The following is a 25,047-nucleotide window of genomic DNA, read 5'->3' on the forward strand; positions in this document are numbered from 1 at the left end:
TCCACTAAAACTTCACAAATATATCTGATCTATAATCGGCCACACAACTGCCAAGTTTCATGAATCTGACTTTATTATTTTTCCGAATATAAAAAATTTGCTGTTGGAGTTGTATGGCAGCCACCCGAACCGGTGCAGCTATCCCATTATAATTTTTAGAGCATGTGTAGAATATAATTGGAAACATGTATACAAAATTTTAAATTTATAGCTTTACTAGTTTTTGAAATATTTAAAATAAACTCTTTGAGTTGTAAGGCAGCTACCCGAACTCGTTGTCCGAATTAGTCCAATAACAATAGGGCTCGTCCTCGGCACAAAAGAAAAAACTTGTGAAAGTTTGGTGTCGATTGCATTATTCGTTTTTGAGTTATCGTGCGATCGGACGGACGGACGGACGGACGGACAGACGGACATGTCTAAATCGACGCAGAATTTTACGCTGAGCAAGAATATATATATATGTCCATACCGCAGATGACTCCTTCGAGTAGTTACAAACTCCATACCAAAGTTAATATACCCTTCACGAAGTGCAGGGTATAAAAAAGATAATTACATAATAATTCATCAAAACTTCATAAGTTATCGAAATAAAAATAAAGTTGGGTCAAACCAATGGTTTGTATTGTAGCACTTTTCCCTTCAACAAGTGGAAATTCTGCTTTTAAATACAGTCTATATATACCTATCACACTATTAAAATTATTTTCATTTATATACAAAACTATTTCTCGGATTGCATATATTTAGGATGACGCATATATGCAGTCTTTGAAATAAAGCAAAAATTAATATAAGGAGTGGTTAACATAATGCTCGATTTTAGGGGTTAATTGTGTGAGTTAAGAAAAATAATTATATTTTTTAGTTTCATGGAATTTACCGTTAGCTTTTTGCGTTTATAAAAATTTGGAAAAGCTTGCGGTTTCGGAAATATAAGGTGTCAAAAATTCGAATTTTACGAATTTCAAGAGGTGATAACTTGAGAGGGGGTGGAGATGGAAAAAAATTTTCTTCCAACAAAATGAACTATTTGTTAATGTCTAAAAGCTCCTAAAATTTCAAGCTTCTACAGTCTGGGGTCTAGAAGAAAAACGACATCAAAAATTTGGAAAAAAAGGACTTTAGATAACGGTAAATTTGAACGGCCATTTTGTTTTTCTAAAGTTTAACTATAGTATACCGCGCAAGGGGAAGCAAGCCACTGCCTTTCTGCATTTGCAAAATTTCAAAAATGCTTATGGTTTCATTGCAATAAATATTTAAAAAAGGCCATTTTTAAGGTTTTGGGGGGGTATAACTTCTAGAGGGGGGAGATAGTTAAAAATGTTCTACGGAAATAAGTTTCTAGTGAAGATCTATGTACATATTAAATTTCAGCTTTCTATCTTCAAAGGTGTAGAAGTTTTGTAAACAAAAAAAGTGTCCACGGACGGACGGACGGACGGACGGACGGACAGAGTGAAACTAATAAGCACTTTTTTCAAAAAATTTTTTGGAAAAGTGCTAAAAATGAAGAATCAATGAACATAAATCAGAGAAAAGGCGTTAAACAGAACATTTTAGAGATAAAGAAAAAAAATATTGTAATTTTTTAAATTTCGATACGATTAATCTCGTTAACTTACATATGTGCGCATATAGCTATGGGCTATGCCTATAACATATCAAAAGTTTTCATTTTAAAAGAAAGAAAAGTGTTTTTGTTGTTAAACATATAAAAGAGAGCAATTTTTAAGATACGTATGTTGTCGAAGCTTCAATAAAGACGTAATCCAAAAAAAATAACTAATTCTGGCCAACTTTAGGACACGTATGTTGTCGAAGTTTTACTAAAGATGTAATTCAAAAAAATTATAAATTGTGTATAAACTTAATTATAAAAGTATTGTTCAAATCCATTTTTAGCGACCGCATTGTGTATACATAAGGTGAGTGATGTGATGGCAACAAATTTTGCATATCGAGGTGGGAACACACTTCTTCATGGTTGAGAAGTGTAAATAAACTATTTTCGACTAATAAGTTTATTTCGACTATGGCAGGAATTGATCAACTCTTGGGATATATCAGGCCTCGGGAACTGTACTTTTTAGCGGGCCTGTTTTACATTTTTGAAGAAAATATTCAACAGATTTACTTAAAATTTCATATGTAAGATTCACTCAATCGTCCGCCAAACCTCCTAACTTTTGGAATAAATCAGGCGTCAGCAACTGGACGTTTACTACGCCTCAAATATACATTATTGCGTATGTAAAGAGGAATAATGAACCGATTTTATTTAAATTTAATATTTAAATTCTTCGTATTAAAACAATGAACATATAATTTATTTGGAAAGATCAGGGCTCGGAGACTGATTCGATGACGATTTTACATTTTTTACCATATCTACGGAACGAATTGATGGAATTTCTTGAAGTTTAATATTTGAGTTCTGGTAGTTACTAAAACTAACTGGTAAGCATTTGGATAATACGAGTGACACAAAGCGAAACTCTACTGAGAGCCAAATTTCACTAACAATAATAACTAAATGGAAATTTCTTCATACTATTGCAGAACAGATGGATGACGTAATCAAAGGAGAGTTAAAGGCAGAAAAATTAAAAAATGTTCTCCTCGAACTGGACTCGAAACCTACCTCTTTCTAAGGGGACGCCCTATCAACTCGCCGACGAATTGTTCTTCATATAGCTTTATACTGTAATCCACATGATTACTAACAATTGTTTACATTGAGATGCTACATGCAATCTTCTATTTGAAACACAAACAATCACAAGAACATATATATAAATAGATATTGTACCTATTACACTAATATACTGAATTACTAATACAACGTGTAGTTGTTTAATTAATAAATAATGTGCCTAATGCACTAATAATATTAACTAAATTTCTTCATACTACTGCAGAACAGATGGATGACATTTTTTTTTTTTCTACCAGATAAAAAAATCTCGAAAAACGAAGAAGGACGGCGCTACCTGTCTATTTCCTCCTACTGTAATTCTGAACGGATAAAACTGGTCCTATAGACCAACTATTATCTCTGCGCTAACTTGGTTTTTCCGTGCAGCAGTTAAATTCCTTCCATAAGGAAATTGGTATTTCGTGTTAAATCGAAAGGTCTTGTTCGTTCAAGTCTTTTTGTCGTAACTTCATTGTCTAGCAGACGAGCTGCTTCTATATTTACATGCTGTAAATAGAACTCCTAATTTTATCTACAGTCAAGGGAGTTCCTAAGTCCCTGAGGATGTCACCGTTACGTACATACCATGGCGTATTTACCAAGTTCCTTGCAACTTTATTCTCGTAGGTTTGAATTCTTTTAATATGAGTCTTCTTAGCACAACCCCACAGTTGAATGCCACATAGCATATTGATTTGATGATTTGCCTATAAATTTATATCTTATTATCAATTGCCAAGTTGGACTTATGACCTAGGAGCCAATAATTTTCTCTATATTTATTTTCTAATTCTATGTGTTTCTTCTTTATATGCTCTTTCCAACTTAGCTTGACATTTAAAGTCATTCCTAGGTATTTTGCTGAGTTATGGATCACTACGTTCGTTCCATTTAAGTTAATTTGTGGTGGATGCACTATTTTCCGATTGGTGAAGTTTATGTGAATCGATTTTGCTTCATTTGACTTCATTTTCCAATCCCTAGTCCGCTCTCTTATTTTGTTACTTGCCTCCTGTAAGTTTTTTGTCGAATCATCAATGTTCGCTCCTACTGCCAATATTGCAGTATCGTCCGAAGAAGTGGCTATCGTAGCATTTTCTATTTGTGGCAAATCGCTCGTGTAAAGCAAGTACAACGTTGTGCCCAATATACTGCCTTGAAGCACACCTGCCTTTATTTCTCTTAGCGTGGAGTATTCAGCGTCTTGTTTAATTTTAAATAATCTACCAGCTAAGTAAGATTTCAAAATTTCTACAAATGGCGATGGTAACATTTGTCAAATGCCTGTGCTACGTCTAAAAATATAGAAGAGCAGTTTCCTTATTTTCCAAGCTTTTTTCTATAATATTCCTTATTCTATGTACCTTGTCTATTGTAGAATGGTTTCTTCTAAAACCAAATTGATAGTTTGGTATCAGGCCCTTATTTTCTATTATTGGCTTCAATCTCCTTAATAGCAGCTCTTCAAAAAGCTAAGACATCATTGGTAATAGTGAAACGGGCCTGTAAGACTTTATTTCCCGGGTAGGAGCACCATAATTACCTCCGCGACTTTCCAAGCACAAGGAACATACCCAAAATCCATAGTTGCATTCACGATTTTCGTCAGATGTTCCAATGCCTCGTCTGGCAGCTCTCTCAGTACTTCCGCAGTAATGAGATCAAAACCTGGCGATTTTTTCAACTTCAGGGATCTAATCTCTTCCGCAATTTCTTATTGACTAAGTGGAGTTATGCTGCCTGCTTCATTTGCGATAAATTCCACCAAACTTACATCTGATGTTATTCCATTTGGCGTGAATAAGCTTTCCAAGTGATCAGCAAACAATTCGGCCATCTGTATATTGCTCACTCGCCCAATTACCATTTGTTTTCATCAGTGGTGGAGCGTGCTTAATCGGTTTCTTTTTGCTCTTTACCGCCTTCCATAAGGAATAATTCGTTTCCTTCGTAGCTGGCAAATTCATAATATAATTTTTGTATGTTGCCGATTTAAATTCCTCTACTAAATCAGTTATTTCTCCAAGATAGCTATTTGTTTTACTTTAACATTTTTGTATTGTTCTATGCAGCTTTTTGTATGATTTTAATAAATCCTTCTAACTCCAGATCTAATTGTTCTCTTGATTGTATATTAACGTCAATATTGTTTATTATTTCGTATTTAAAGCTCGCCCAATCTATAGTGCTATTTATCAAACTGGGCCTAAATAATGTTTTAGTTATTTTTTCACTTAGTTTTAATATGACAGCAGAGTGATCCGAATTGAACTCACAATTATCTTCAAGGCTTAGAAAGTTTTCTGATATTTTTTTGGTTATAAAAAAGTCAATAACATCAGGAATCTTGTTAGTGTCAGTAGGCCAATAAGTTGGAGTGCCAGTGGAGTGATAGCAACAGCCTAGTTCTTGAATAGCTTTTCTTAACTCTCTTCATCTAGTAGAGGTGATTCTAGAACCCCAATCTGTATGTTTGGCATTACAGTCACCTCCTATTAGATATCTGTGTCCATGCTTGTACAGGAGATCTTTAAAAGTATTTTTCTTAATGCTGCCATTTGGTGGACAGTATACAGCAGCAACACTAAAGTCCTGTTTAGTCGATTTAATTTTTATCGAAATAAGCTGAATTTCAGCCGTTTCTATCTTGAATTCTTCATTATGTTCTATACTTTGTTTTATTAGTATTGCACTACCTCCTCTTGGCTGATTGCTGGGATGAACCGCTTTATAGCAATCATAGCCTTTTATTTTAAGGCTCGTATAATATGTCAAATGAGCCTCGTACCGCAAACAAATATCTATATTTCTCGTTTTGAGAAAAACCTCCAATTCTTGTTTCTTATTAAGCATACCATTAGCATTCCAAGTTACTATATCTTTGGTGTCCCCGTATGCACCTCAGTGTATGCATTTTCTATTTTTAATAATCTTTTAGAGATCTCGTCAATTCTAATCAACATACTATGCATCATTTGTGCAGTTCTTTTTATTTATGGAGTGTTTTGCTCAGGCTCCTTCTTTTTCCTGTTTTGTAGGGTGTTGCTTTGAAGCGCTTGTGAATACGATACTCCCTTTAACATTTTGCTAGGTGTAGTTATTCTGACTATTTTTGGAGTTCTTTGCTCGTTAAATTTATATTGATTTTGTTTGGTTTTATTCTTTTTTAATCTTCTTTTATGAAATTCTTTTGCAACCAAACAACCTCGATAGCTAGCAGGGTGTGCCTCATTGCAGTTCGCGCATTTGGGCTGAAAATATTCCTTCTTATTGTACACTGCTGTCATATGATTACCAGCACATATTACATATTTAGCCTCTCTTTGGCAAAACTTTTGTGTGTGTCCAAATCTCTGGCATCTCTTGCATTGCGGAATAGATTTGCTGCTTCTAAGAGCTTTAATTTTTACTCTCATGCTGCCAGTATTCTATTTTATAGATCTTGGTTATCTCTTTCGAATGGTCAAAAGATAACATAAAAAGCGGAAGTTTTACTGAAATATATTTTCCATTTTCGTTTTTCTTTTTGATTTTATTTATTATATAACATCTAGACATTTAAAACCTTTGCTAATAAGCTCTTTTTAGTACTTTTCCAAAAAAATTTTGGAAAAAATTGCTTATTAGTTTCACTCTGTCCGTCCGTCCGTCCGTTTGTCCGTATGTCTGCTTACAAAACTTCTACACCCTTGAAGATACAAAGCTGAAATTTTATATGTACATAGATCTTTACCAGAAACTTATTTCCGTAGAACAAAATTTTTACCGATCTCCCCCCCTCTAGAAGTTATAGCCCCCCAAAACCCTAAGAATGGCCTTTTTTAACTATTTGTTGCAGTGAAACCATAAGCATTTTTGAAATTTTGCAAACGCAGAAAGTCAGCGGCTTGCTTCCCCTAGCGCGGTATACTATAGTTAAGCTTTAGAAAAACAAAATGGCCGTTCAAATTTACCGTTATCTAAAGTCCTTTTTTTCCAAATTTTTGATGTCGTTCTTCTTCTAGACCTCAGCTTGTAGAAGCTTGAAATTTTAGAGACTTTTAGACATTAAAATAGTTCATTTCGTTAGAAGAAAATTTTTTTCCATCTTCACCCCCTCTCAAGTTATCGCCTCTTGAAATTTGTAAAATTTGAATTTTTGACACTTTATATTTCCGAAACCGCAAGCTTTTTCAAATTTCTATAAACACAAAAAGCTAACGGTAAATTCCATGACATTAAAAAATATAATTAGTTTTCTCAACTCACACAATTAACCCTTAAAATCGAGCATTATGTTAAACCCACTTTATATTATTTTTTGCTTTATTTCAAAGACTGCATAAATCGTTCATCCTAAAGATATGCAATCCTATAAATAGTTTTGTATATGAATGAAATTAATTTTAATAGCATGATGGTATACATAGAATATATTTAAAAGAAGAATTTTCACTTGTTGAAGGGAAAAGTGCTACAATACAAACCATTTTATATCCTCTAGCTCACACGATGGATGGAGATTTCTAGCCATAATGTTGCTCAATATAACCGGAGGAGGCTTGTGTTTTTTTGGATTTTCAGCTTTCATTTTAGGGCTGATTTCATTATTTTTTTTAACTGTCTCTGAGGACAGTTATTTCAGGAGACTTTTCTACTTTCGCTTCTTTACATTATTCGGTTTTAGAATCCAGTCAGTTTCTCTAGCCAGTTGTTCCTCGTTCCTTTCATATACAACAACTTCCGCATCTTTGTTTTTCTTTTCTGTTGATGCAGATTTTATTTGATTTTTTAAATCCACATTCTCTTATCCTTAACTCTGCCATTTTTCTCTACAATCATCAATGGGGGTAATCGCATGACCCTAGATCTCCTTCCAAATGGGCCCATCAACGCCGATCTACTATGCAATAAGTGGTCTCTCCCAAGTGATATTCACATATAATTTCTGCCGTCCCTCAGGGATCTGTCGCAGACCAGAAACTCCTATAATGTACAAGACATATTAATATTTTTGTATTTGTGTCTATAGAATAGGGTTTTACAAAAATTGAGATTATAGCATTTTTTTTGTCCATATATAAATTTCGTACGGGAAGGCTGTGACGCTAAGGGGTAAAATAATTTATTTGCTGTTTAAAATTTAATTTTAATTTAAAATTAAATTTTAAATTACATTTTGTTTTAAAAATTAGCTTGTGTTATTAAATAAAATGAAGTTTTTTTAATTTCTATAAATAAATTTTTTTCTTTTATTCGTAATACTTGGTATGCAACAAATGTGGATTTTGAAAAAAATAATACTAAAATTTATTAAAAAAGAAAAAATCACTTAATAAATTAATAAGATTTTGTGTACTTTATAAAGTTTTTATAGTAATCATATTTAAATAAAATATAATAGTATATTTAATTACCTTCATATAAATAGAAAGTGTTGCGTGGAAGGATGCAAAAGCAATAGTCTCCGAGAAAAAGAGTACGTAAATGCTATACCTACATTTACTTTTCCAAAAAACGAGATCATCAGGGATAACGAAGTATTTTTAATTTGTAAGAGCTTTAAATTATTCTGTTGCCGTGGCAAATATAATTTAATGAATTACCTACTAATGTTAAGATTTTAACAATAGTTAATTTAACAATACTTAATTTTCTAATAAAAGAAAATAAAGTAATTTTGTGTAATTTAGGTGAATACATATGTATATTTATATAATAAAATTTATAGGTTTTCTCATAAAACATTACTTGTTTTAAAAAAAATGGAATAAAAATTTTATTTTTTTATGTCAATGTGTTATGTAGGTAATAAAAAAACTGAATTTGATTTTTTTTTTAAAACAGTTGTTTTATGTATTTACTATTTTTGTTTTACATAAAAAATGTTTTGTCGCCTGTAATTAATTATTTTAGTTTGTAAGAACGTGTAATTAAATTTTTATCATTTAAATGAAATAAAATAAATTGTATTTTGTGTATATATTTTGCATTTAATCGTTTTTATTTTTCAAACATCCCAAATTACCATGAACATTTCTAATTAATTCCAAAATACCTAACATAAAATATATTTCTTAACAAATAGTACGATGATCAATTTTCAATACACCGTATTTATGTATTAGTAAATTGTGTATTGCGAAGAAGAAATAGGCACAATACCTATTTATATATATGTTCTTGTAGTTGTGTAGCATCTCAATGTAAACAATTTTTAGTAATCATGTGGATTACAGTATAAAGAAATGTGATGAACAATTGGCCGGCAATTTCTTCGCACCTCTGTAGCTGGGTTGGTAGAGCGTCCGGCTAGAAAGCGGTAGGTCACTGGTTCACTCGTTACTTTGATTACGTCATCCATCTGTTCTGCAGTAGTATGAAAAAATTTCCATTGAGCTAATGTTATTTTAGAGTTATACCTATTCAAACCTAGTTGTCTCTACAGCAACAATTTGTATACAATAAAATTTGTCTCACTAGTTCAGAGTAAAATACATTGTGAAAATCTAAATTAGATTTACGGGATATCAAATTTGACATTTGTTATTTTAAATTTTTTATTTTTAACGTTAAAAAAGTAATGGTGTTTTTAAAAAAGCAATATAATTGAAAAGTATTTACGACTTTTAAAATAAAAAACATATACATGCTTATGTGTACTTAAAATTGTCACTTTTCTCTAATTTTATATTGAAAAGTTTCCGCCTGCCGTGCACTAAAGGACATTTTGTTTTCCTTTTTTCCGCACATATTGGTTAATATATAAAAACCTATGTATATGGTATTATAGTATTTTTAATACATAAAATATATGAATAAATTATTATAAAATAAAAGTTTAAAAGCGAACTACAAATCAATCATATTTTATTTTATATTCTATTTTGCTTTTTTCTTTTCATGTACTCCGAATTTTGTCATCATTATTGAACAACAACAATAAACATCGAAAATCCAAAATGGTAACTACAAAATACACATGACAATCTTTATGCACACAATTATCGTTAATACAAACTATCAATAACATCAATTGTCATCGCTATTGGGTTTTTATCGATTTTGTATGTTTTCTTGTCGCTGTTGCTATATCTGTATTTGTTTATCATTTTCTTGTTTTACATATTAACTTGTGTCATTAAAAAACACCTTTTTAAAAATATTAAAATACAAATATACTGTTATTTAAAATATGTATACGTACATAAAATGTTAATATGTTTTGTGTACTAAACGTAATAAACAAATTTATGTTTTTCTAAATAAATTAATAAACATAATTATTATAATCATAAAATACTTTTATAACCGTATATTATACATCATTGAAATGATTATTTTGTCATTTATTTTAAATCGATTTATTTTGTTTTAACGAAATACTTCATACACACTTATATAACTGAAACAACAATATATTAAATCAAACACTTAATAGGAAGCATGCCAAAATTATATTCGAATATTAGTAGTTACGTCACCCGGTAGACTGTTGGTATGTGGCACAAATTCATTTCGTCCCATGTGCAATTACTATCAAATTAATGCAAGCAATTACACATTAGAAACAACCAAAAGTGGACAAGCAGTTTGTCCGTATGATCCAAAACATAATTCAACGTCAGTGTTCGCAGGTAAGACAATAATGTTTACACGCATGAAAATATGCATTTTATTAAAAATAATAAATGGGAGTTACATGTATTATAAACATAAAAGATACATAAATCTCTAGTATTACTGTACTTCGAATATTCTAGTTGCTTTTAAAAATTGTATTAAGTTTTTCTTTTGAAGATCTCTTTGTTATTTTTAAAATGGAAAATGTTATTTTTAATATGGATTTAAAATCCATATAAAAAAAATTTATTGTGAACCGTGACCAATAGCCTCACAAAGTATAATTACTTATACGGTTTAACGCATAATTATGCCGTTTTCTTTATAAGATATAAAAAGCTCACTAGGCAAATTTTATAAAGGTAAAATTTCATATAATTAATTTAAGAGACAAAATTTTCTTTGTGAGTTGAAGTGTTGTTTTGAATTTCAAATTTTTATAGCAAAATTTTTTGAAAAAATGTGAAAATTTTCCAATATACAAATTTTTCTGACCTTTAATTCGGTCATTTGCTGTTATATGTGTTTGAAAGAAAATACTCATAGCCCATACTTCACACACACTTATTCAAGAAAAATAATTTGAAATTAATGATTTTCATACAAACCTATGCACATATATTTAGATGTACATATAATGTGCATATATGTACATATAATGTGCATATATGTATACATATTTATCGAATTTTAATGTTTCATTTACATAAATATGTATACATATTTATCGAATTTAGTTTAACGTTTGAATCTAAAAATATTATTCGATTCTAATTGGACTCTTGATAAGAAACTTTACTTTAAGGAATAGTAGATTAACGAAGAATAATAGTCTATTAATTATTCTATACACATTTAGTTTCAAGTAAGATAATAAATTTCTCGTTAAGCCACTATTTTTATGTTTTTGCAGTTTAAGAAATTTTGCCTATTAAATGTCTTTTTTTACAGACAACGAATTATATTCAGGCACAGTGGCAGATTTCAGTGGTAGTGATCCAATTATCTATAGGGAACCATTGCAGACTGAACAGTACGATAGCTTAAGTTTGAATGGTAAGTTTTCTGCCGTTTTACATAATCGTTGGATTTATGGTACAATTTTGTGGTCGCAAATTAATAATTAAGTAATGGTAACAGAATATTTTGTATTTCGTATCAATTTTTAGTTAAATAGAAATTATAATTAAACCAAAACATTTGTATAATGAATCAGTTTACAAAATTGAATTATATTTCATATTTATTTTTCCCAGTTAAGAATTTTAAAATAAAAATTCTTGTTAATATACTCGGTTTCAATCTACAGCCTGCATATTTCATGCATTTCATACAAAAATAACATACGTTAAATAGTTTTTCAATTTAGTACGTATTATAAGGAATTTGTATAAATTTTATGAACTATGCATTTTTCGCATGTTTTTAAAACACACCTAATACGCTTTATTGGCAAAACCATTAGAAATAGATGAAAATGTTATATAGATTAACTTTAAGTTTTCATTGTAGCACATCGAAGAAACAAAAAAATTAAAAATAGTTTTCAAAAAACATTTAGAAAAAAACAAATCTTCTGACTTTGACAAATCTAATTAAATTGATTGTAAGATCGAAATTTAATAGCAACCAATCGCCTGCAAAACAAGCTCCCAATGGTTACTCTATGTCGATGGTTGCAGGAAATTAATCAAAGAATCATTCCTCAAATTATTTGCCACATTAGGCGAAACGCCCTGTATAATATTTAAAAAATCAAGTTGTATATTATATAATAATTTATATTAGATAATTAAACCAAAGTAATTAACAATCAAAAAATTATTCGAAAAGTTGCGGATAAATCTATTTCTTAACTTTAATATTTACAATGTATGTATTTAAATAAAGAATATAATTAATAGTATTTTAATACAATTTAAGTAAGCAATGACTTAAAGTTTGTATTTAATATTTTTACTATTAATAACATACATAATAAAATATACTATTATTTTTCTGAATGTAAAAAAGCTGCCACCGATTAATAACAAGTCCTTTTTTAGTAATGATTACTTTTTGGGGAATCAGATTTTCTAGTTCATTCCAAATAGAATACCAAAAAAACAGTCAAGACAAAAATTTCTTTCTCACGTAGTACATATACTTAGAAAAAATTTTATTGTGGAAGCATAAAAATATGTTTTAATTTTTTTTTTTGCAGCTCCAAATTTTGTAAGCTCATTCACTCAAGGAGATTTTGTATATTTCTTTTTTCGTGAGACTGCTGTTGAATACATCAACTGTGGAAAGGTAAGGAAAAAAAAATCTGATGTGGTCAGCACATAACCGACCGCATTGGGTATTGTCTAGTTAAGTGAAAGTGTTACAGAATATTATCAAAATGTCTGTTAAATACTTCTTTCCAATTTTTAGGGCATTAGTACGCTTATAGTTAACATACCTAGAAAAATGTAAATTTGGCTCTTAGTAGAGTTTCGCTTTGTGCTACCCGAATTCCCTGAAATGCTCGCCAGTTATTTTCGGTAACAACCAGAACTCAAATATCAAATTTCAAGAAATTTCATAAGTTCGTTCCGTAGATATGGTGAAAAATGTAAAATCGGCCCGCAAATCAGTTATCGAGCCCTGATCTTTCCAAAAAATTTATATGTTCATTGTTTTAATACGAAGAATTCAAATATTAAATTTCAATGAAATCCGTTGATTATTTCTCTTTATATACACAAAAATGTATATTTGTCCCGTAGTAAACGCCCAGTTGCTGACACCTGATTTCTTCCAAAAGTTAGGAGGTTTCGCGGCCGGTAGAGCAAAAGTTATATATGAAATTTCAAGTAAATCGGTTGAATACGTTCAAAAATGTAAAACAGACCCGCTAAAATGTGCAGTTCCCGATGCCTGATATATTCCAAAAGTTGATCAATCCGTGCCATAGTGGAAATAAACTTACATATAAAATTTCATCAAAATCGGTGCAGCAGAACTTGAGATACACGCGTGCACACACAGGCCGACAGACCGACAGGTCGCTAAAAATAGTTTACTTACACTTCCCTACTATGGAGAAGTGCATTCCCACCGAAAACTCGATATGCAAAATTTGTTGCCATCACATAACCTGCCTATTGTATACACAATACGGTCAGTAACAAAATCTGAGCTTCGCTAAAAGTTTTTATATAATGTAGGATGTTTTTGGTAATAAGCTTTCGCATTTGTAACTTAGGACTTTAATAACTTAGACAACAGAAAGACACAACTGCAAACAGTAGAAAATTTGACATTATCATAAAAAAAATTTTTTTATTTGTGAAAGTTCTATGATTGTTATAATTTTTTTAAAGTTTCAAAAGTTATTTTCAGTTCAAAATGAAATATAAATTTAAATTTTTAATTAAATTAATAATAAAATTAAAAGAGACTTATTCTAATAAATCTTGTAAATCTGACATTATTTTTTTTAAGTACAAAGAAGTACTATATTACGAGTATTAAACATATTTTTTTGATAGGCAAGTACAGTACTTTATTGTCAAATATAGAACACATTCAGTATTAAGTAAGAACTGAATTACCTTTTATACTATTAAGCTTAAAATACGCACATAATTATGTTTAATCAAAGATTTTAAAAGCAAAAATGTACCAATAAGATAAATTGCTGCTTAAAAAATTAATTCTGGGGTACCAAACATTGGCAAGTATATTTTGAGCCTTATGTGTTACTTTTGTTATTTTCACTCTCTTTATTTTCTCATTTTTTAACACCTTTTTTTTCCTTCTGTTTGTCTGGCTTTTTTGTTTCATTTAAGTACATGTGCATGTATTAAATAACTCACATATTTAACACATGTAGAAAATACACATAAGTACGTACCCACAGTCATCTTTATATAAAACTCCCTAATACCACAGGTATCTTTATTCTCAGGGCTCCATAATATCATTAACTTCTATAATATCTGTATATACCATAAACGTCTTTATATATTTTCTTTGGTGACCAAATCTTTTCTCTATAAGGAGAAATATATTTATCTATCCATCATTTCTAGGAAAACTTTAATTATACAAAAAAAAAGATCATTTAAAATATTTGTTTGTAAATGAGTTTATACAAACTCATTTTGCTTAAAAAAAAATTGGGTTCTGGTAAAATTATGTTATCCGAAGTAATTTTAATTTAAAACAAAAAAGAACAAATGTTTTCTTTGCAAAATTAAAAACTTAATAAAATTACAACTTATGAATTAATAAAAGCGCTATTGAATAAATATTTCTTTTAATTATTGAATTAAATAATATTCTCATGTATATGGTGTAAAAAAAAATTTGTTTTTGCAAATGGGAATAACAATTAACTATACACCTTTTTCTTTTTCTCACTTGTTATAGTCTTTTTATAAGTTAACAATATTCTTTTTTTAACACTTATTATTAAATATTTTATGATTTTTTATTTACAAACTGCACTAATTTTATAAATAAAATAACAAAATCTTCTTTGTTTACTTTATACGAGTATAACAGCGCAGCGTACTTTTCTAAGAAAAAAAAAGAATACCATTTGACCTTTAATGTTAATTTCAGTTGGACAATGCTTAGAGTAAAGAAAGAAAGTTACTTTAAGTTTTTGGCTTCACTATGTTTTTTTTTCAAGATACGATTTTTTAGTGAGTGTAAGCAAGATAGAAACAAAGATGCTCCTTCCTTTAGTATTTCTAATTCGTTGATTATACTCTAGTACTCATAACTCACAAAGAGTAAATTTTTGTTGGTGTTTTTACACATAATAATTATTCTTTTGCCAATGTTTGGTCCCCGATCACAAAAACTGGGAAAAAATTTTTTTTGTTCGTGTTGAACTAACTTGTATTTTGAATGTCTTTGGTTAAATATAAACAAAGAATTTACTTTTTATTGTATATAAATATCTTGCTTTATTTCACTTATTTTCTGAAAAACAAAAACTGAGAAAACAATTTAAGAAATTCAATTATTAATACTTTATACTCGTATACTATATATTCATTATAGGCTGTTTATTCTCGTGTTGCCAGAGTGTGTAAATGGGATAAAGGTGGACCACATCGCTTTCGCAATCGGTGGACATCATTTTTAAAATCAAGGTTAAATTGCTCAGTTCCTGGTGACTTTCCATTTTATTTCAATGAAATCCGTAAGACCTCCTTTTTAGAACTTACCCAGCTGATATAATAGCTTCAATGAAAATTTTAGAATCAGCAAGTCATCTAGTAGAGGGTCATTATGGTCACTCTAATGCTAAATTAATTTATGGTGTATTCACCACGCCAATTAATTCTATACCAGGATCAGCTGTTTGTGCTTTTTCATTGCAGGTAAATATTTTCAAACATTAACAATAATAATTTAAGTTATTTTTTTATTCGAAAGGATGTTGCTGATACCTTTGAAGGAAATTTTAAAGAGCAAAGTGGCATCAATGCTAACTGGTTACCAGTGAACAGTGCTAAAGTACCAGATCCTAGACCGGGATCATGTCATAATGATTCCAGAACTCTTCCAGATTTAACATTAAATTTTATAAAAACTCATTCATTGATGGATGAAAATGTCCCCGCATTTTTTGGAGCACCCATTTTAATACGAACTAGTATGAAGTAAGTAATGCCAATTTCAAATTTCGAAATAATTAAATTAAATTTCCTTTAAAATTTAGATATCGATTTTCCCACATAGCTGTGGATCAGCAAATTAAAACACCCGGTGGTAAAACGTATGATGTGATATTTGTTGGAACTGGTATTTATAACTTTAATTATAATTTATTAAGTTTTTGAATCTTATATTGATTTTTTTAAATAGATCATGGTACAATAATTAAAGCTGTAAATGCCGAATCTGCTGATTCAAATGAAAAAGTTTCTTCTGTTGTTATAGAAGAATTAGACGTTCTGCCGCAGAGCGAACCTATAAGGAATATGGAAATTGTTAGAACAATGCAATATGGTAATTTTTTATATTTTGTACAAACTAGATTTATAATGCAAATGTGTTTCATTTGTTGAAGATCAACCAAAAGATGGAAGTTATGATGACGGCAAATTAGTTATTGTTACAGATAGTCAAGTTGTTTCTATTAGACTACATCGGTGTAATAATGAAAAAATTACAAGTTGCAGGTTTGTATCTATTTTTTATTTTCCTTTTTTAATACTTGGAAAAAATTAGTTCTATATTAATAATTTTATTTTACACATTTATGTTTGTAGTGAATGTGTTGCGTTACAAGACCCATACTGCGCCTGGGACAAAATTGCTGGCAAATGTAGATCTCATGGCGCACCTCGATGGTTAGAAGAAAATTATTTTTATCAAAATGTTGCAACTGGTCAACATGCTGCATGTCCGTCTGGTAAGTTGTCAACAAAAGATGCAGCAAATTTAGGTGAACACAAAGGGTATAACATGGATATTTTGGGCTCACAACGACAAAATAAAGATCTGGATAATATAATTAACATAATGCAAGAAAAAAATTTTGAGGGTAAAAATCTTATACCATTTCGTCAATTTTTTTGTTATATTTTTTATTTTAGTAATATTTAAAAGAATATTTAGTAATTTGCAGTAATTTTAATGTTAGTAAATCGCTTTTTGTATATTTGGTTTAGTAATTTGTATATTTGTAAATCGGTTTTAATTTTTTTCAATAAAATAAGTAAACTGAACTCTTAACATAAATAATGTGTTATTATGTATTTAATTTTGGCTTAAATCGAAAAAAAAATAATGCTTTGCAATTTTGTTTGTCAATTTTTAATTTATATTATGCATTTATTGGTATTATCAATTTATAGTTTATATTTATAGATTATATGTTCAATGCAGTCAATGGCTTTGATATTTTTCAGTGCAAATTTATTTAAATTTTCAATTGCATATCATATATTTATTTAAGATACTATAAGAGTGTAAAGTATACAATATGTAATAAATTTAAAAATTGTTCTTATAAAGTTGATTGTCAAATAAACAAGCAAAATTTCATATACTGTAATATGTTACGGTAGTTTTTCTATGAAGCCGTACGCAAAAAGATTATCATACTTATGTATATTTTTGTATTTACATTTGCAATAAACTTCTGTAAATTAGCTTAATAATTCGATCAATTTCAATTTGAAAGATTAACTTAAAAAGTTCTAATCATACAAAAAATTAGCCTTCTTAAAAAATATTTTTTGTTAGATACTTCCATTAGGTTTAAATTAGATTTTTGTAATATAGCATTTATCATAATTTTCAAACATTTATACTTTTTTTATACCCAAACATAATATACGTTCTCATTTGTACTATCATAATAATATATAAAGACACATACAGTCTTATTATAAGTACGCTATAATTGAAATAAAAAATAATAATTTGAAGATGGTAAGCAAATGTAAATGAATGTATTTTTGACATGAATTCATCATACCACATCTTTTTTTGCGTCGCCATTATTTTATGAGTGAAGTTTTTCATTTTTAATAACTAATATAATAACTTACATACATATATAATTTTTTAAGTACATAGTATATTGAAATAAATATGCATATCCTTTAATGTAGACTTTTTTTATATGAAATAATTGTATATTAATAATTTCTTAATATTTGAATTTTTTTATTTTTTTTTCTTTTTTTACGTTTTAATTTGAATTTGTTGTTGTTCTGCAATGTGTGTGTATAACCTACTCCAAAAAAATAATAATATCGCCAATGTTAAAAAAATGCAAATACAAACAAACCAAAAAATTTGAATTATGCTAATTTGATTAAAAATAATATGAAAAACAATTCATCAAAATCATAAAAAAGGTCCCCAAATTTCAGCAGATATGCTTGCTGCGCAGTACACAATCGAAACCCTTGTTGTTGCCGTTTTAGCTGGTGTAATATTTGCTCTTTTAGTTGGCTTTATTACAGGATACTTCTGTGGGCGTCGATGTCATAAAGATGAAGATGATAATTTACCGTATCCCGATACCGAATATGAGTACTTTGAGCAACGACAAAATGTTAACAGGTGAATTTTTACAATATGTTAAAAATTAAGGTTTTTAACTTTATATGAATTTTACCTTACGAAAAGGGGTCAAATAAAAAGTTTATTTTATTCCAACAGAATACAAGCTGAACCGAAGTTACTGCCTCAAGTTGAGGAAGTAACTTACGCAGAACCTGTGCTTCTACCTCAAGCTTCTAGTCAGAATAAAATACAACATTCACCGAAAAATACATTACGGAAACCACCGCCAATGCATCATCATGGGCCAAATTCGGAGACACTTTTTCAATTTCAACCGGATAACTATAACACGCGTGATACATATCGCTGCCGGGATAATTTTGGCACTTTACGATCCCATCAAGTATGTGTAAGTAAAACAAAACCACATTAATTCAATTTTAGTTTTTTTAACTTTAAAGAAATTAAATTTTTTACATAAATTTTATAATTTTTTTTTCTTATAATTTAAAAGAAGCTCAAATATGGTATGAGTTGAGGTCCTATGCTCGTAGATAAGTCTGAGATATATTCATATGCATGCAAACATGTTTCTAAATTGTTTGCGCATTGCTACATGTTATTGTCACTCGCGACTGTTTGTTATTACTTTTCAAAATTTTAAGTATAAACCCGTTTCCGCCAGATCTAATCATCTCTAATATGTTTTAGAAAGCTCAGAACAAGCACTTAAAATGATGAATACATGATTTCAAAGTACGAAAAATTTTAATTTTTAAGTTTCCATTTTGAAAATCGTTCGTTTTTTTGAAAACGTTCCAGCTTTCTCTAAACATATTTGGCACTTATATAAACTAAATTTAAATTTAAGAAAATGTGTAATAAATATTCAAAAGTTTTATATTCGATTCTGCAACCCTGTGTTAAATAGTGAATTTAAGTACTGTCCCAAAATTTATTTAAAATACTGGTTCATGCCAACACAATTTGTGCTTCAAAAGAAAAATTTAAAAGATTGTTATCTTAATCATGAAACTTAAGTTTTTTAAACTTATGTGTAGGTGCGTTACGTATAATGTACGTACATAGGTGTACTTTTTCAAATATCCTTCTATATGCATTTAAGTGAATCTAATTGAATATGTTTTCTTTTAGGGGGACAATTACCGTCGAGGTGATGGTTTTTCTACAACAAGAAGCGTTAAGAAAGTAAGTGATCACAAAATAAAAAAATATTTTGATGAATGAAAGTTATGTATGTATTAGGGCATAAAATAAACAATATGTTTGGTGTTTTAGAATTAAGGAATGCTGAATAAATTCACGTTGAAATATTAAAAGTAATGAATTCTAAAATAGTTATACTGGCACCAAATAACAATTATGTTAACTTTATTTGTTTTGTTTCTTATTTTTTTTTCAATTGCATAATAGACGATAAAATTGTCTTATTATGTACTAAAACAAAATTTTAGTAGCTGGCTAAAAGTTAGTGTAGATATTGTTGTTTTCATTCCAACTAGATTTTAATTTAAAATTTTTTCGTTATTAGTTTAGCTTCTATAAATAGAATTTTTTTTAAATTATTATCCTTGACTTCCAATATTACACTTATTTTGTTCACTGAAACGCTTTTAAGTACATGAGAATGCACTAACATTATTTTAGGTAACTACTAGAGAATATTTTTGAAGTAGCAGCTTTGTTGTGAGCTATAAATTATTTATTTTCGTTAAAAATGTTTTCTTTTCATTTAAACGTAAAACCTCGTACAAACAACTTAAAAAATTTCCTTTTTTTTTGTTTTTATAATTTTTTCTATTTACTAAATTACTGGCCATATTTTCCTAAATACTGTTTACAGAATTATTAGTTCCATCATATATGTTTTCTCAGATATTGAGATTTTTCTAAATTCTCACTTAAATTTTACTTATAACTGAACATTGATAAAATTGAAATTATTTTCCTTTTTAATTTTTTTGTATGAAATAATATATGTATTCTCTTAGTATTTTATTCACAAATATTTAGAATTTGTAAACAAAAGTACTTGAATTGAAAAAGTTTTTAGGTATTTTTTTGAATTGAATCCTGCTGGGCTATTTGAAAAAATGCGAGACTCGCAAGTGGTTTGGTACTGTGTAACAAAATCGCATAGCAAAAAACTTAATCTGACAGTATTTTTTAAATTTTTGTTTTTGATATTACTGACAATTTTTTAAACTAAACCTTTGAACTATTTTAAAATAGTTATAAATTAAATTTAAATGTATATTAAGGAGGTGCCTATTGCTAATTTAAAAAAAAAATATGGATTACAAAGATTTTTAACAGGCAGGTTAAAATTTAAATATTGCTCTTGCTCAACAAACTATTTCACTTATTACAACAAAAGTTTGTAAGGTTATAGAAAAAAAGTTAAGCCCCATAAAAGTAAAATTGGACAGGAGCGATTTCGAGAAAAGAGGAGCACAACAAATATCGAACAATGCACGAATTCTACCATTATTGAGAACCGATATGGTTCTGTATTTAATTTTGACTAATAATTATAATTATTGATTACAAAAATTTAGTTAAATGTATTAAATTTGAAATGAGAGTTTTAATTAAACAAATCAAAATAAATATAACATTAACATTGTTTAATTTTAATTTTGCGAAAATTTAGATTTCCGCAATAAGATTCGTACACAAAATTTGTAAGTGAATGAAAAGTATTAAAAAGTATGCGAAAGTAGAATTCTGTAGTATTATACAACTTTTGCTACTTTCGCGTAGGCAAATTTGCGATATGCGATTTACATAGTGTAGCGAAAGCAGCGCTACATAGTAAACTTGCGATGCTTTGAAATTGCCCTCATGAATTAAACCGTATACTATGTCTTTCTTTTGCATTGTGATTTTTGTAACGCATAAAAGTTTTTTTTCACTGGAAAATATACCTTAAAAAATCGTGCTAGTAGCTTCGGTTATTAACGTACATACATATGTACATGTTGACGGAGTGTTAGCAAAGCTATGCACAATTGTCAAAAAAGGGAACGTATCAGATATCTATGTACATATCCAACTCTAAATCCCATCTAAGTATCTTATATAATTCTTGTAACTTAAATATTGATTCTAACCTTTCTAATACTAGCTATTTTAAGCTTTTTATATACTTTTTTTTTGTTTTTGAAAATGCAAACTTATATCAATATATGAACGTAATACATGTTATTAAAAAATAACTTCATTATTTAAATCTAAAGTATATATATGAATAGACTTTAGTTTTAGAGTTAAAATATTAAAAAACAAATTTACTATTTTATAAATAATAAATAAGAGAATACATACATTCTTTCATTCCAAATTTTTTTTTTTTATTTTTTTTAAGTATGATTACAATAAGCCTATACAAGCTTATCTAGTAATTTAAATATCTATATTTAATTTGCGTGTGCGGAGTCGTCATCCAATCATAAGTTCTCCTAATATAGTTTTATAATCTTCTGCGTATGTTTAAATTCAATGGTCTTGTTCTTTTAAGTCTTCTGTATGCTCGGGAAGGGCCTTAAATGATTGCTGATATTTCAATATTTTTATGATTTGCTGTTCAGCCACTGTTGGTATATTGAGGTCACGGTGTATGATGCTGTTTTTAACATACTACGTTTCCTGAGTGTCCTATTCTGTACTTACTGTAGTATGTTTATATTAGTTTTTTTCGCACAGCCCCATAATTAGATGAAATATAAAATATTCTCTAATTTTATATTTATTTTCTCTTTCTTTTTTTTAATGTGCCCTTTCTACTTTAACTTGCAGTCAAGCGTTATGTCAAGATATTTAGCTTGATTTTAATATGGAACATCGTTGTCATTTATTTGAATTCTAATAGTATTAATTTCTCTCTTATTAGTAAAGTTGATATGTACAGATTTCGCTTCATTAATTTGGAGACGATGCTCACAGCTCCACAGGTTCGGAGTTACAGCGGCTTAAAGTTAAAGGCAAATGTGAGAAAAACTCGATTGTTAAGTTGATTATTTGCATAACAGAACGGAGACACCATTTTGAACGGTTGCTGTTCATTTTTTTAAGTCATTGAAGGAAAAAATTTGGTATAAAAGAGCATTTACAGTACTCTATTATTCTCAATAACTCCTAGATCAGATCAGGTAGCGTGTTGAGTCATCCACCAAATTGTAGCTCAGTTATTAAGGTTGCCACCTTAAAATTGAAAGCTCCAATGTTACTTCACCTAGAAAATTAACGTTTTTCAAAAATAAAAAGTTAAAATTTCAAGTTTTTCGTAAAATAAGTTATGTGATTCCAAAATTAGAACACATTATAACTAATGTCGATATTCATTTGAAAGGTCTATATTCTGAGGTTTCCAAATCATATTTATTAATGCCTCTGTCTTACACAGTCGCAGAGTTATACTTAAAATTTCAAAAAGTAAAAAAATCAATGGAAATTGACTTTTAGCCCTCGTAACTCCGAACCTGTTGAGTTGTGAACATCGTCTCCATACAAAAGTTTTGTCTACTCATGACGGCCTTTTTTACGAGACCTTATAAATTTTTTTATGCAAATGTAAAATACTAATTTCGTGGTTTTTCTTTACTTTTACTTCTAAAGTATAAATTCTTGCCAATTTAAATACTTTTATTAATGTGCAAGTAAATTGAATTTATGTCATATAAAAATAGAGGATTATCGAAAAGAAAACGTAGCAGCATCGATGTAAAATCATCTAAAAATCGTCTACGAAAATGCATCAATACCTTAAAGCTTCTACAGTTTGGTGCACGAAAATGTTAAAAATAAGCATCGTATGCGTATGAAATTAAATAAACAATTTTTTTTTTTTCTTTAGTACAGGTGTTAAAAATCATTGAAAGACAAAGATAGGCGTACCCAAACTATCATCAGGCCTATCTACACTGGGGGACTTTAATCTAACCTAAAACGCTCTTGGATGGTCATAAACGCCAAAAACTAGTCAAACTGACTAACCATTAGTTTTGCTCTATCGTATTTTTTTGTCTACATTCCATGAACGGAGGTATGTCACAGCATTTTAGGTTAGATCGGAACGTCTCTTTTACTTCAGTTTGTTCGTCTAACACCTCATCCCTAGATTAAACTCTGTTTAAAAAAGAGCTTCTTTACAACGTTAGGAATTTTTTTGTTCGGAAGTAAAAAATTCTTTTTGGTGTAGTAAAAAAAATTCTACTTTTTAGCTCTTTTCCAAAAAAAATTTGAAAAAAGTGCTTATTAGTTTCACTCAGTATAAGTATTTTTCAAATTTTGCAAACGCAGGAAAGTAGTGCCTGGCTTCTTTTCCCGTGGCATACCATGCTTGAACTTTAAAAAAAACTAAATGGCCGTTAAAATTTACCGTTATCTAAAATGCGTTTTTTCCAAATTTTTGATGTGTTTTTTTTCTAAACCTGAGGTTGGGGAATTTGAAGTTCTAGCAACTCTTAGACACTGATAAATAGTTTGTTTCAATAAATTAAATTTTTTTTTCACCTCCACTCCCTATCAAGTAATCGCCTGTTGAAAATTGTAAAATTCGAATTTTTGGCACCACATTATCGAAACTGAAAACTTTTCCAAATTTCTATAATTGCAGAAAGGTAACGGTAAATGTCATTAAATTAAAAAATATAATTATTTTCCTTAACTCACGTAATTAAACCTCAAATTCGAAAATTATGTTAACCCCTCTTTAAATTTTTTTTTGTTTTGTTTCAAAAATTGCATACATTTGGGATAACCAATATATTCGCATATGAATGAAAGTAATATTAATAATGTAGTAGCCACATAGATTATTTTTTAAAGCATTTTCACTTGTTAAAGAGAAAAGCACTACATTACAAACCATTGGTTTGACCCAACTTTATTAAATTGTACCAGTTACTACATTGTTAACCTATGTATCGTTTATTAAATACAAGTTGGTATTTAATAAACGACTCATAGGAAAAGCTAATTCAAATCTTAAAGGTTATATCATTGTGTAACTATATATTTAGGTACTATTTATTTACTAATGGTGAGTTAGAGCATTTTTATGTAATTTGTGCTCTCAATGTTTTTTGTTCAAAAATATAAAATAAAATAATTTTGGTCTCACTTTACGAAACTATAATACTTTTGACAAATTTTTGAAATACATATTGTATATATACATGTATATGTATAATATTGTAATGTACCATTACGTATATGTACCAGTAAATGATACATTATGTAATTAACAAATACAGTGGGATCTCTATAACTCGAGGCCGCACGGAAACGTTAATACTGTTCAAGTTATGGAGATTTTGAGTTGAAGCGAAAAAACAAGTCGTATAAATTCAAACGAAGTAAGTATGACACACGTTTTGAAGAATATTTTTTAATTTGAGAATAACATTTCTTAAAAAAAAACACTCAAATTTTTAAACCAAAACTTAAACAAGCTTATTTATATGTATAACATCTTAACATGAATATAATAAACATTCACGTTTAATATACATGTTTTATATTATATGCATATGAATACATGTATGTATGTATGCGTATAATATAACTAGTCATGCGTGCTTGCATCGCAACCCTTGCAAGTATTATGTCTGTAGTTTTGAAATTGTTTTCCACTTCTGTGTGTGAGTTATTTCAAGTTTATTTTTTTCCCTAATAAATAATAAGATAAAACTTATAAGAAAAGTTCTTAA

The 25,047-nt window shown here is 28.9% G+C and overlaps 1 protein-coding gene across 1 annotated transcript in view; it reads left to right on the plus strand.

Annotated features, from left to right (window-relative positions):
- Positions 1–25,047, plus strand: part of LOC129613704 (semaphorin-1A) — a 270,807-nt gene that overhangs the window by 237,163 nt on the left and 8,597 nt on the right. Inside the window, 13 exon segments of the mRNA XM_055527877.1 lie at positions 10,125–10,320; positions 11,258–11,362; positions 12,510–12,598; positions 15,347–15,488; positions 15,548–15,669; positions 15,725–15,951; positions 16,011–16,093; positions 16,157–16,300; positions 16,362–16,473; positions 16,564–16,838; positions 18,163–18,370; positions 18,470–18,722; positions 19,469–19,522. Coding sequence (XP_055383852.1) covers positions 10,125–10,320; positions 11,258–11,362; positions 12,510–12,598; positions 15,347–15,488; positions 15,548–15,669; positions 15,725–15,951; positions 16,011–16,093; positions 16,157–16,300; positions 16,362–16,473; positions 16,564–16,838; positions 18,163–18,370; positions 18,470–18,722; positions 19,469–19,522 — 2,010 coding nt within the window.

Source organism: Condylostylus longicornis, unplaced genomic scaffold, assembly GCF_029603195.1.
Source record: "Condylostylus longicornis isolate FDR11 unplaced genomic scaffold, ASM2960319v2 ptg000089l, whole genome shotgun sequence".
NCBI classification, from domain to species: Eukaryota; Metazoa; Arthropoda; class Insecta; order Diptera; family Dolichopodidae; genus Condylostylus; species Condylostylus longicornis.